Below are 14950 nucleotides of genomic sequence, written 5' to 3' on the forward strand. Positions count from 1 at the left end.
ACCCCAGGCACCATGGCTTCCCCGGATTTAGGAAGAGTTGTTGCCATGATGACAACCCCGCTGCTCGCGGAGGACCTTCTCTCATGGACGTCTCATCTACCCGGGGTTCTGCCGCGAGGACTACGCTGTCTATGGGCCCAGGGAAATGGGAGACTTTCCCCCTATGCAGCGCGCACTTGCGACGGCAAGCCGACCAGCCCAGCGAGGAGGACCTGGCTTCTAATTCTCCTACTCCTGATGTCGGGTAACGTGAAACCGAATCCAGGCCCAGAACTGTCTCAGCTGCAAACACCAGAGGAGTTTAGAACGAAAGACGGATTACGTCTTTTTCACCTTAATGTTCGCAGCATGATTAATAAAATGGACTCCATCAGAATATGGGCCGATTCGACTGACTCTGATATCATTGTCCTTTCTGAGACGTGGCTCAAAAAGTCGATTACAAATGATATGATAAATATAAAAGATTACAATGTCTTTAGAACAGACCGTGTGGGAAAAGGGGGCGGGGTTGCGATTTATGTTAAAAACCATTTAGACTGCACCTGCATCGAATCCCTAACAAAACCAAAATGCTTTGAACTCTCTGTAATTAAACTATTGCTCCCAAGTGGTTCAGACATTATAGTGATCGGATGCTACCTGCCTCAAGCGAAGCCACGAATATACTCTCCAATCTTCTCCATAACTGGACTAAATCCGAGATGGTTTTACTCGGAGACCTAAACTGGGACTGGCAAACGGATTTACAAAACTCTTTCAAGGACACTTGTGACTCTCTCTGTTTGGTGCAACTAGTTAACTCGCCAACTCGGTTAAACCAAAAAGATTTAGAGAAGTCCACTTTGATTGATGTTATTCTTACAAACGCACCTCAGCGTTTCTCCGCAGTAGGCACGTTTTGTAATGATATAAGCGACCACTGCGCAATTGCTTGTGTGAGAACCTGTAAGATCCCTAAAGGAAAGCCACGTTTCATTCACAAGAGGCGATTCAAACATTTCGATGAGCAGGCGTTTCTACATGATGTTTTTAATAGTGATTTACACATTGTTTCACTTATGACCGATGTTGAGTTAGCATGGAATTATTTTAAATCCACCTTCTTGGCTATATGTGACAAGCATGCTCCTTTTAGGACATCTAGGATAAGCGGTAAAGACAACCCCTGGTTTAATGATTCTATATCCTCTCTCATTCGACAGAGAGACACTGCCTGGGCTAAAGCAAAGAAATCGAATATTCCATTAGATTGGAATCTGTATAGGACATTAAGAAACAAATGCACTAAGCTGATTAAAAACTCTAAATGTGCCTACTATCTTAATGCAATACATGACAATTTGAATAACCCTGCAAAGTTTTGGAAACTTGTTAAATCCTCCTCAGGTTCTATCACTCCAAACAGCCTTCCTGATCTCTTAAGGGTAAATCAGAGTGAAATCAAGGGCAAAATGGATATTGCAGACAGCTTTAATAATCATTTTATTTCTGCTGGCTCAATCTTTGATTCTAGCAACTCAGGGATGATCGCTGCAGAAGGAGAGCCAGGTCCTCCGCCACTTGACCCTGATCAACTGTTCACCTTTGCCCCCATCTTGACCTCTCAGGTTCACAAAGCTTTAATGAGCCTAGATGTAAAGAAATCTTCAGGCCCAGACAAGATAGAGCCGTTCTTCTTCAAAGTTGCTGCAGGTCTGATTGCAGAACCCATAACCTCTATTCTGAATCTCAGTCTTTATGCTGGTGAATTACCTAGCTCATGGAAGTCGGCCATGGTTCTCCCCTTGTTAAAGGGCGGAGACCCCTCTGACCTAAATAATTATCGCCCTATTTCCAGACTGTCTGTAATGGCCAAAGTCTTTGAATCTCTTGTAAACGAACAACTGAAAAAGTTTCTAACTGACCATAATATTCTTAGCGAGTCTCAGTCCGGCTTCAGATCAGGCCATAGTACTACTTCAGCGGCTATGCTAGTCTCAAATGACATCATTGAAGCACTAGACAAGAAAAAACACTGTGCAGCATTGTTTGTTGATCTGTCTAAAGCTTTTGATTCTGTGGATCATGCATTGCTACTGCAGAGGCTTGGCTGCATAGGTCTTGGCAAAATGGCTTTGAGCTGGTTTAAAAACTATCTATCTGAAAGAACTCAGTGTGTCTCAGTAGAAGATTATACCTCAGCTGCTCTTACTATAAACAAAGGTGTTCCACAAGGCTCTATTTTGGCCCCTGTCTTATTCTCCATCTTTATAAATGAACTAGGAAATGGGATAAACCCAGCACGGTTTCATTTATACGCCGATGATACAGTTGTTTATACAGTGGCTTCCTCTTTAACTCAGGCTATAGAGCTTCTACAGGATGCTTTTAATACGCTAAGACTGGTCCTTAATGCAAAAAAGACCAAGTACATGACCTTCTCTCGCTCTCGAGCTAATACAGCTGTCCCTCCGATTCTTACACTGGAAGGGACATGCCTTGACAAAGTAGCATCCTACAAATATCTGGGCATATGGATTGATGAAAAGATGGCCTTTGATGTTCATATTGGGAACCTACTGAGAAAACTTAGACCTAAACTGGGCTTTTTCTTTCGTTTAAGGAAATGTTTCCCGTCTGAAGCCAGGAAGAGAATTGTGCAGAGTTCCTTTCTGTCTGTATTAGACTATGGCGATGTGATCTATATGCATGCTTCTTCCTCCCTGCTTAAAAAGCTGGACTCTGCGTACCATACTGCTATACGTTTTGTAACGGGTGCAGGCTCTCGCACCCACCACTGCACTTTGTATCAGTCCTTAGGATGGTCCTCTCTGTACCAAAGAAGACAATCACACATGTTGATTTTTATCCTTAAGTCATTGCTAGGTAAGCTGCCCTTATATATCTCCAGACTTCTGTCATTTTATACTTGCTTTTTTAATACTAGACGAGCAGCAAATGGGATGCTTTTAAATGTTCCTTTGATGCAGTCAGAGCTTGGTAAAGCTGCATTCTCCCACTATGCTCCCTTTTTATGGAATACGCTGCAAGTAAAACTTTGTCTAGAGGCACTTCCTACTGTAAATGCTTTTAAAGGTATGCTACGATTAGCCCTTCATGAAACATGTAACTGTTTTACCTGATGCTATTGCTGATGTGATTATGCTTCTTGCCACTGCACAAATGGCCTTCTGTATTTATATTTGAATTGTATGTTTTTTTTGTTTAATGCCTTTGTTTTATGTTGAAACTTGTTGTGTGCCGTGTTGGTCAGGACTCCCTGGAAGAAGAGATCTTGTATCTCAATGGGACATTCCTGGATAAATAAAGGATAAATAAAAAATAAAATAAAAATAAATTGCGATATGAAGCCGATACAATAAATCAAAATCCAGTAGGCCTACCATTCCGAAATCCCCAGTAATATTAGACACTAATAATACAGTAAACTATTAACACTGTACATATTATTGTTTGCCCGTGGGATTAGGATGATCGGTAGTGAGAGCTGCTGCATTTTCCTCCGGTCGGATGTGATATAAAAACAAAGCGATTATTTTTGTTGTTGTAAACTCACGTGGATTAAATTTAGTGCATTCATTTCAACTCGCGAACATATGATAGAAGGCCTACATTAAATGATTGTGAGGATGATGATTGAAAATCGTTTGTTTGAGTCTGGATGCATTTCCTGATCTAAAAACATAGCGATGGTTTTGTACTTACGCCAACGTGAATTAAACATTATTTTGTTAAATAAAAACATGGTGATGTTTAGTAAATGATTACATGTCTCTTATTTAGCATAGAATATGATCCTATCCGTGACATATGGATCTTAACAAATATCCGCTATATCAGATACCTGTAGATCAGCTGTTTATTTCACATGAGTTCCAGTGTGGCAGCTTTTCACGGCTCCCCCTGGTGGATCCATGATCCATTGCAGCTGGTTTCATTATAATTAAATGTATTTATCAAGGGGGCGTTTCAAGTCCTGCGGGTGGGTTTTCCTTTTCAGCAGGGGCCCACCCCGTGCCGATCACGGACCCGCACGGGTAGGCGTCTGAAACGAAGCGCTACATCTGTAAATCCAGTGCGCAACACTTTACTCGCTGTCCTTCACGATAACGTCCACCTTTCCAGATTTTTGGTTTGCGTTGAGGAACACCAACGCATCGACATGTGAGGGAAGGAGGCTTGACCGCTTTCGGGTGACAGTGTTGCCTGCCAGGGAAAAAACCCTCTCACTCGGGGTGCCTGTGGCTGGAATAGCCAGGTAGCTCCTTGAAAGCTTGGCTAAACGGGGGACGCGGTGCGCGTTTTCTGCCCACCACTCCAGTGGGTTATTCACTGTGGGGATATGCAGTAATCCCGTAGCTCATCATCCGCATCACTGTAGACCCGTTTTATTTTGCTGCTCGTCTGCCTCTGTCCTGTGCTGACGCCAGTCCGTTGCTCACTGGTGCTAGCATTACTGCTAGTGCTAGCTGTCGGCAGCGGGTGTCTCATCTTCAGATGGTTGCGCATAGCAGATGTATTTGTGTTGTACTTCAGTACAGCTGTACACAACTGACACTTCACTGTGGAGTTGGTTACATCTTTGTTGAAGTACTGCCATACATAAGAATGTCGGACAAGTTTTGGAGCATTTTGCAGCACCTCGTTTACCTCCATTTTTTTCACGACTAGTTGACTAGGGCCTACAGCGCCGACTAGTGGTAAAGGTAGTCGACTAGTCGATTAGTTGGTGAAAGCCCTAGCGGGTGCTCGTTTTAGTAACGACTCCTCGAGGGGGGCACTCAAAAAGATAATGAATGAGAATGTGTGGAGAGAAATAAATCCGGATGTTAGAGAATCTTCTTGGAGACGAGTGGTGAAAGATAAACTTATGCAGAGCAGGATTGATTTAGCTCTGTGCTCGGAAGCTGTGAATGAAAAGATTGGAAAGATTGAATATAGGACCACAGCGTTGAGTGATCATATGGTTCTTAGTCTCAGGATGGGGCTGAAGGTGAATGGGAGAGGCGGGGGTATGTGGTGCTTGAATGCGAAACTACTGAATGATGAGGTGTATAAAAAAAGGGTGAGAGAATGTATAAGGAAGGGGGGTGATACAAGGGACAATAATATATTAGTGTGGTGGGGGGAGTTAAAAGAGGAGATCAAGAGAATAAGCATAAAACACAGTAAGGGGGAAAATGTGCTTGATAGAAGAAGGGAGGAAAGGGTGAGGGGAGAGTTGGCTAAAGAGGCAGCAAAGATAGACAAAGAGACAGGGAGAGATTTAGGGAGATACACGAGGATCAAAGATGAGCTAGAGGGTATAGAGAGGGACAGATGCAGGGGGGCGATTGTTAGAAGCAGGGCAAATAATGCAATGGAGGGGGAAAGGTTTACTGGCTACTTTCTGAGTTTGGAACAAATTAAGCAGGAAAACAAATATTTAAAACAGGTTGAGGGAAAGGATGGTAGGAAGATAACAGATTTAGTAGGGATAGCAGAAAGAGTGGAGGAGTTCTACAGGGAATTATTTAAGACAGAAGAGGCAGATAGAGAGAGTGCAGAGATATAGACAGTATGGATAAAGCTTTAGATGATAATGATAGAGAGATGTGTGAGGGAGAGATCGGTACAGGAGAAATAGATCTAGCAATAGGAGGGTTGTGTAGAAATAAGAGTCCGGGGTTAGACGGGTTAACAGCAGAATTCTACATCACTTTTAAGGAACTGTTGGTACCGGTCCTGCACAGGGTGTTCAAACACATTGAGGAGGAGGATGACCTGCCTGGCAACGGGGGTTATAAGCATCATTTACAAAAAGGGTGATAGGGACAGATTAGAAAACTATAGGCCGTTAAGCATGCTTAACAATGACTACAACATATTGGCGAGGGTGTTGGGGAATAGAATAAAGAGGGTAATTAAAACGGTGGTGGGTGGGACTCAGGCGTATAGTGTACCGGGGAGGGATATAAGTGACACGACAAGCAGTATCAGAGATACTATTAAACACATGAAGGAGGGGAAGGGTGGCATAGTTATGAGTCTTGATTTAAATAAAGCGTTTGATCGGGTCAATCATGAGTATTTATATAGAGTGTTAGGGAAAGCAGGGTTTGGGGTGAAGTTGGTGGGCTGGATCAAAAGATTATATAGTCGGGCGGTGAGTTGCGTTAAAATAAATGGGATCATTACAAATGTGTTTAGGTTAGGGAGGTCGGTCAGGCAGGGATGTCCTCTCTCCTCCATGTTGTATGCCTTGTCAGCTGAACCTTTAGCCACAATGCTAATTCAGAACAAAAACATTAGAGGGGTGGAGATACCGGGGGGACAGACCAGTCTCCTGTACCAGTATGCAGATGACACCACGGTTACGGTCAGAGATGGGGATAGTGTGAGGGAAGTGTTAGAAGTAGTGCAGCAGTATGGCAGGGCGTCAGGGGCGAAGATAAATATAGACAAATCAGAGGTAATGTATATAGGTGAGGAAGGAGTGGATAGGACAGGAATAGGGCTCAAGGAAAGGCAAGATTATTTTAAGGTGCTGGGGGTTAATTTGGGTATAAAAGAAAGGAAGGGAGGGATGAGCAATATGAGGGAATCATCAACGGAATAAGAAAAGCTAAGGTTTTGGAAGATGAGGCATTTAAAGTTAAGAGGGAAGGTAGTGGTGATAAATGGGCTCATAGTGAGCAGATTGGTCTATATCATGACTGTCATGGAAATGCCTGAAAAGGTTCATAAAGAAATAGACAGGGCAATAAATGAGTTTTTGTGGGAAGGGAAGGGCGTTAGAATTGCTAGGGAGGTAATGGAGAACGAGTATAGGGATGGAGGGATGAAGCTGATCAACGTGGAAAGGAAAAAGAAGGCGCTAAGGGTTAAAATGATGTTAAAATATGTTGGTGACAAGGAGGAAAAAAAAGATTATGCGTGGAAGGTATTTTTAAAAGAAGCGATCAATAAGTGTGGAGGCTGTGGGGACAGCGCTTTGTTCATGGCTTTTAAAAAAGGAATGCTTAGCAGTGTTTCGGAGTACCACAGGGAGGCGCTATTAGCATGGGGGGAGTTTCTGAAAGGGGTAAAGCACGAGTGTGTGAATGTTGAGCAAGTGTGGAATCAGCCTATTTTCATGAACCATATGATCACGGTGCAGAAGTGTCCTGTATTTGATCTCCAAATGTGGAGGGCGGGTTTTAGAAACATAAGGGATTTGGTGTATGGGTTTGTGCCGGGGTTCATGGGAGCACGGGTCATAGTGGATGAGGTGAGGGGTAGGGGGGGGGGGGGGGGGGGGTATGCCTGTGGGGTGGCCCAACCATTCTCACCCACCCGGGGTGGGTGAGAATGGTTGAATGTGAGGCTACAAGAAGTGGAGAGAGCGTGGCGGAAATGTATGTGGGGGAGGGGGATACTCGTGTTAAAATTGAGAAAGTAAACACAAGGGTGATTTACAAAATGCTGAGGGGGGGTAAAATAAGAAGACCTGCTTCTGAGCGTGTGTGGGGAAATGTTTGTGAAAAGTTTGATGGGCGGAAGATATGGGGTAATTTAAGGGTGAAATGGAATGGCATTGAATGTGAGCATTTTGATTTTATTTTTCGTCACAACAGGGTGTTCAACAATTTGATCATAAGCAGGTTGGATGTCACGTTGAAGAAAGAGTGTGATGTGTGTAAGGTAATGGTGGAAACGTGTATGCATGAATGTTTTGAATGTGGAGAGCTGAAGGTGTATTTTGAACGGGTGAAAGGGCTAATTGATAAGTGTTGGGGGGATAGAATATTAAAAACGCTGGTGTGGAAGGAGTTGTGGCTGTTTGGGGTGAGGGGGGGAGTGAAAGGTCCCAATGTGAATCTCTGTAACTATGTGCTGAGCCATGCCCGGTATGCTGTAACACTTAGGAGAGACTTGGCCCATTATGGGAACAGAAAGGTAGACGCATGGGACGTATTTAAGAGGATTTTAAGCAAGGACGTTCAGGTGGCATATGTGTACCTAGAAAAGGATGCTTTTCTGGAGAGCTTTGTGGATGGGTGCACTCTGGTGGAGGTTGGTGACAATGACAGACTGGTGTTTAAGTATGACAGTGTTGGCTAACAGGTGTAGTGTGAAAAGCGTAAAGTATGTTTCATATAAATGATTGCCTGTTGTGTTTTGTTTCTCGTATTCTGTTTTTGTATTATCATTTACTATGATTGGATATTCAAGTAAGATCCAATTGTTTTTTGGCAATCTTCTTTTGGCTAATTGCATTCAGTTTATTTATTTTATTTTGTCATGTTATGCATGATTATTATGTTTGATTGTTTTAAATGCAGGGCCACATTGAAACCACCTGTACACATTGTAAATGTTGAATTGTGAATTTTCTAATAAAAAAACCAAAACAAAAACGCTCACCGTTATCGCCCTCAAGGTAGGACTCGCGGGTTTAAGGTGGGGTTATGGTATTTTCAATGAACCTATGGAAGGGTCTCAGGTCAGTTTGGATTTCATTTGCAGTATTTGCAGTATCAACAATAATTCGGCTGACTTTTACATTTGATATAATTCATAGATAGGTTATATTTACACCATAACGGTGCACAGCTGATAGAAAAGGACTGTAGTTTTTAAAGATATTACTGATTTTCTTTGAATGTAAGAATGTCAATACTGAGTCTGAAATAGTATAGCAATATGCTGTAACATTATGTGAAAGCATGAATAACACTACACATCTTCAGATGTTGTACATACATAAGTGTCCTACACTAATAATACAAAGTTAGTATGGCTGTGTGTACCTTGTGTGCACAGCCTAGTGGTTAAAGCACGTTATTGAATTATTGTTTTTTTGTGTTATATTTGATGAAATAAATATTAAGAGTACATACTTTCATAGGGGAAAAGTAGAAGGTCAATGATAGAAATATAGAATATAAAAAATCAAGAAGATACTATAAGTGATCTCTACAATAAAACAGTTTAGTGCAGGATGTACACAGAGTTTGGTGTTGAATAATGTATCGTAACAGAGATTCCTAGAACATGACTTCTTTGTTGATTTACATTTCCTTCTTCGAATATAAATGGTACATAATTAACTAATTGTAATTGCAATTAGTTTAAAAGCACATCTAAACAACTGCACCCATAGGTGATTCCTAATACTTGAGAAATCAGTAGAAAATAGACAAAGCAAGTCACATTTTACCTTGGGTTAATTAACATAATAACAATACATTTCAATGCTTGAAGTGAACATGGTGTTGAGTATTGTTCTTTTACACTTCAATTGAGAATCCATTTTGAAGGCCATGATAAAGAACATCCAAGCACAAACACCTCATGACATCATCTGCTAATGATGTCATGACGTCATGACCAGAAATGATGACATCATCTGCCTTGATGTTGGATTGGAATTCGGAACATTCAAAACATGCAAGGGTGATTCACATTAATACTCTGGTACTCCCTAGGAACAGGTCGTGTTAATTGCAGGTCATTTGGATTCAATAGATACACTAACTTCTACAGAAAACTACATTCAACGTACGAGCAATACAGTCTTTTACAGAGAACAAATCTACTAAAGACAGTTACCGTTTTCTACAAAGAAACACGGTTTCGTACAGACACACTTCAATTATTCTAACTACGCACAATTCAAGTCAAAACTAACTGTGCCATGGCTGGAATAATTAGCCCAGTAGTGTGTGAGCAGGAAGCCGCTCAGAGGCCAGAGGCCAAACATATCTTCAGCAGAGCTAAACTTGTAGAGGTTATCAAACACTGGGAGTTCAAATATGAACTTCTGGACAAGTACGCAAAGGACCTGGCAGTGAAGAACAAGCACTGGGAGGTGAGTTGGTCTTATCACCAGAATATGGTGATCACCAGGATTGAGCAGAGGGAAGCTTTAATCAAGGGTCTGACACAATCAAACCAGTTGCTGGTGCAAAACAATGCCGGATTTGTGCGAGCTGAGAATAGCTGGCAGGAAGTGATCCACCAGAAAGACTCTGAAATCATGGATCTGAAACAGGAGAAGGAGTCTCTCTCTCACAGTGCCTCAGTGTCCACAAACTGGCAGGAGAAATACAATGCACTGAAGGAGGAATCTTCAAAGCGCCTGGAAGAGAAAAAGGCGACAAACGTTGAAAGCGTTGAGAAAGATAACAAGTCCCTGGCAGAGAGGATTAGAAAAGACATGGCAGAGAAAAGAGAGGGATGGGCTTCTCTAAGCAAACTGATCAAGGAGAAATTCCAGAAGATTGAGGACAAGAAGTCACATCTGGAGGAAATGTCCACAAAGCTCCTGGCTGTGAAGCAAGAAATCCTGGAGGAGGAAGTCAAGGTCGAAAACAACCTGGAGGAGAAATTACCTCAGGGCCCGGCGGAGCAACAACACAACGGGGAGACAGTGATGGTGACAGAAGTCCGAAAGATGGAGGATCAAATTAAGAATCCAGAAGATAAATCCATTGAGGACCTAGCTGAGACACTTCACAGCCAGGCAGAGGAAGACACCTTGATGAAAGAAGATCAGGAGGAGAAGTTCACTGAGGATGAGTCCACACAGGAAGTGGTTCAGACTCCAGAAATGGAGGATGAACAGTCCACACAGGAAGTGGTTGAGACTCCAGAGGTGGAGGAAGAGGAGAAAGAACCAGAAGAGTCCCCCAACTTAAAGCAGACCGAGGCCGGAGAGGCAGGCCTCCAGGAAATGGAAAGCGGAGAGGAGACAAAACTTAGCTGGGCAGCAGTGGTGGCCAATAAATACAAGAGCTCCAAAACCAGAGAGAAGAAGGTGGAGGAACTGGAAGAAGTCTCCGACTTAAAGCAGACCGAGGCCGGAGAGGAAATGCTGCAGAAAGAGAAAAACAGAAACAAGAAAAAACATGAGAGGAGAAGAGAAAAGGCGTTGAAAGCGATGGGGATTATCGTAAATGAGATGGACAGCCTGGCCAATATAGTCCAGAGCTGTGAAACCTCAGAGGCGACAGATGAGAAGAAAGAAGTGGAAGAGTTCCCCGACTTACCGAAGACCGAGGCAGGACAGGTAGGTCTGCAGAAACTGGAAAGCGGAGAGGAGAACAAACGGAGCTGGGCGGCAGTGCTGAAAGACCAGAGCTGCTACACCAAAGAGAAGAAGGTGGAGGAAGAGGTGAAGGAGCCAGAAGAAGTCTCTGACCCAAAGAGGACCGAGGCACAAGAGGAGGTGCTGCTGAAAGAGGAACAGGTGAAGGAGCCAGAAGAAGCCTCTGACCCAAAGCAGACCCCCGTGGAAGGAAAGCTACGTGTGGGGAAGAAAAGCAGAAAGGATAAGAAAAAAGAGAAGAAAAGAGAGGAGTATAATAGAAGCCACTGCTAGTTGTTTACGACGACAGTAGCTGCCTTTCTTCCCACTCTTCATCTCTCGTGTCCTTCATCTTCCTCACCCCACCTCCATCTACCCTTCCTCCTCACCCTCTCTAGCGTATTTCTATATAGGGTTTTCTCCCGGAGTGCCGGGTTTCCCGACTTTATATCGAGAGATATCAAAGAAAAAACGCTTAAAGAAATACCTCAAGCCCCTCCATCTATTTCCCCTCCCTCTATCCACCCTCCCTCCTTCACCCTCCCTCCTTCACCCTTTTCTTCTACACCCTCTCAATCATCTATCAGTTGGGGCTTTCCCTGGTGTTCAGGTTTTCCCGCATTACATTTGTCTACATTTACTTTTGAAGTGCTCTTTTGTTTTTGTAGAATTTAAATGCCAAGGCTCAAAAAGTCAGGCATTAAATTCAGATATGTTTTTTCATTGAATAAAAATTAAATAAATGTAATTAAAATTAGAAAGGTTTGTGTTAAATGTCTCCACCCCACTTAAACATGAACACATTGTTGTATGATGTGTTGGTGACTACTGTACGTGAAATAAGTTATTTAGAGACTATGGATGGCGAGGATAAATGTAATAAAGGGATCTACAAACATTACATTGGTGACATACAGTGAGATGGTGCAGGCATGCGCTTAGGGCCAGTTTCTGTGGGGTGACGCATTCTGAGGTGAGGCAGAGCTCCTCTGTGCCTCACCTCACCCCACAGTAACTGGCTGGAGCGCGCACACAAAATAAGTGCCCGCGCTACATTAATGCCCGCACTCCAGCCAGTTACTGTGGGCTTATGTGAGGCAGAGCTCGTCCCTGCCTCACTTCTCATCGCTACCCGTAGTTGTAGCGGAGCTCGGCAAATTTGCTGATTTTGACTATAAAAAGCGATTGGAATCAAACATAAATCACATTTACAACACAGATCAGTGGAGACATTTTATTATTATTACTATTTAGTTTTTCTTTAGTTGTTTTTCCGTTACATTGGAGGCTCTGCCTCCCCTGCCTGCCCTGACTGCACATCGCTGCTCGAGTCCCCACCTCTGGTAGCTACTGACCATGCTACAGATGTTAGTGCAACTTCTACAGCTCCTCTACCACAACCATCAGCAACAAGTGGACATGGAGAACTACATGTTGCTAAATCCACCACGGAGAACCAGGAGAAGGGCAACCAGGCAACCATGGCAACCATGCTCGGGGGTCTTCTTCGCTGCTTTTTGTGTATTTTGTGGCGGAGGTACAGCGCCACTTACAGGCCCGGCATATGTACTACAGCCTCTCCAGCGAGTCGAGCGGTCTTGTGTGAAGGGAAACGTTTATTGAGCCTTATCCGTGTGAACGTAATACTTTTTTGATATTGAATTTGGTTTGTTTGCGTTCCCGTGTAAATCATGGGCCTCAGTAACAATGTCTGTGCACACCACGTGTACATGCTGGAAAGAAGTCTGACCTTGTTCCAACAATTGGACAGGAAGACCATCTGGTCTAAATTGTGCAAGAAGAAATAGATTAGAATAAAAAAGTGCTTATTATGTTTCAAAACCAATGTGAAAGTTATGCAGATGAAGTTAACTATATACATGTCAGAAATAATTAATACAATAAGCTTAATATTGTAGAGAATGTTGTATGACGTACAATGTCACCCACTAAGGTCTAGGAGGACGATTGTTTGTCTTGATGATGTTAAGTGGTACAATGTAGCCACTTGTTAGCAACCCAGCTTTTTAAAGAAACTAAAATTCTAATTTTGAGTTAGATATACTAATGTATTTTATGACGAATGTTATGTGCCGTAGTGTGTGTGTGTTTGCTTGTGTCTCTCTCCTCCCCCTCACTCTCTCTGCTGATTGTCTCTCTCCAGGTGCAGGCTGCACCTGAGAGGCTCTCCCTCAGATGTTCTCTAATCAGGGCCTTCATGAAAGGCTGAGGAAAGCTGCAGCAGCTCTTCTCTTACCTGTCATCAGCGTGTGGTGTAGCTCTGTGTGGCTTACAAGTCAGTTTCCTTTCTTTTTTTGCCCCCAGGTTTTTAATCTTTTTTGTTAATTTAGTAAATAAATTGTAATAATCTCAGAAGCACATCTTAACAACAGACCTTATTTTAGGCAACAAACCAACAAATAATTAAGAAGGTTTTCTTAATGAGTTTTTTTCATTGACTTGGAGAAAAAATAAGTCGACTGGATCAACCTCTGCTTTTTGGAATTTGAGGAATCATCATTCATAAAGAAAAACAATTGAATTGGCTTTACTAGCATGAATAAAGCCATCATATTGCAGCAGAATATTATTCTCACATCTCATATCATTACATTTGACATTTTCTAAGTAGGCTACTATAGAAATCCTTAATGTGGGGATTCTAGTTGTGAGTCAATCAGGCTGCGGCACGAAGCAAAACCAGTTTCTCTTCAGCGTTTAACATCTGAAAGTTTGTTATTTTCATTTTGTAGTTTTGCCATTTCTTTAAATGTTTCTAAGTAAGGAGAACTTCAGTAGAGGAGGACGTGCCTCTCTGCTCTCCTTCCCCCACACACATTTCCTTCTTGGACAGCAATGTTTTTCTGTGTCCAGGGGCCTCATTTATAAAGCTTTGCGTGGGATTCACGTGGGAAGGTGGCTTACGTTGGACAAAGCAAATACATACGCACACAAATATTCCGATTTATAAAAGACTGCACACGCACTTCCTACGCTGGTTTCCCTTTATAAATCACCATCAACTCGAAATGCGGCGCAGCTTTTGCGGGCTTCACGACACGCCCATATTTGCCTATAAATAGTCAAAGAAACGGCCCGTATTAATATTCATTCAGACTGACTGCATGAAGAAAATCGCAGGAAATGACGACAGCACAGCTAAAAAATATATCTCACACCGTGTCAGATTTTGGTTATTTTGGGGAGGTGGAGACTAATCACATTGTTTGGTGGATGCAGTTTGAACCAGAGTAGCAGCATGGAGGTCGGATCGTCACCAACATAAATAAATAAGTGGTCCGAAAAAAGTTAATGACAAAATACACATAACCTTCCTCAGGCAGTGTGTCAGTGTGTTTGTGCCGGGGACAGGAGCCCCATGATGAGAAACTGTAAGAAAGTATCGGGGGATCCCTGCGGAGTGGAGTCAATTCATTTTAGTTTCGTGGTTTGTGTTCCAGCTGTCAATCAGCTGTACGCAGCGTCTCCACTGCAGCCTGTGCGTCTCAACCCCCCCGCCCGCAGCAACTCTATCCACCACTTAAATGAAATAAAACAAATGTGTTGAGTTATATCAGCTGCCAAATCTACCAAATGGTGTTCTTATTTGTCATACCTCCTGTGTTTTACGAGCGACTTATCAAGTCTTAGCAAACGGCATAAAACATGATTAAACGTAATAGTATATAAAACCATGCTCGTATCTACAACCTATAGAAATGCAAAACGGCCTCAGTTTAGACGTAATTCTGTCCTCCTGCTTCCCGCATCATTTATGAGAAAACATGTCATAACATTAAGACAACATATTCAAAGTGGTTTTCAATAACACATCCGTATTTATTTATTTCTCCAAGTTATGTGTTTGTGTGCACTGAGGAGTCTCAAGCAGGCATT

General features: G+C 42.7%; 1 protein-coding gene across 1 annotated transcript; it reads left to right on the plus strand.

Moving 5' to 3' along the window:
- The first annotated feature begins 9428 nt into the window (after positions 1-9428).
- Positions 9429-11731, plus strand: LOC117461349 (golgin subfamily A member 6-like protein 22). The gene is made up of 2 exons (XM_034103174.2): positions 9429-11140; positions 11216-11731. Exons 1-2 carry the CDS (start codon positions 9662-9664, stop codon positions 11345-11347), a joined length of 1611 nt encoding a protein of 536 aa, XP_033959065.1. The 5' UTR covers positions 9429-9661; the 3' UTR covers positions 11348-11731.
- Positions 11732-14950: the final 3219 nt, after the last annotated feature.

Source organism: Pseudochaenichthys georgianus, chromosome 16 (genome assembly GCF_902827115.2).
Source record: "Pseudochaenichthys georgianus chromosome 16, fPseGeo1.2, whole genome shotgun sequence".
Classification (NCBI taxonomy): Eukaryota; Metazoa; Chordata; class Actinopteri; order Perciformes; family Channichthyidae; genus Pseudochaenichthys; species Pseudochaenichthys georgianus.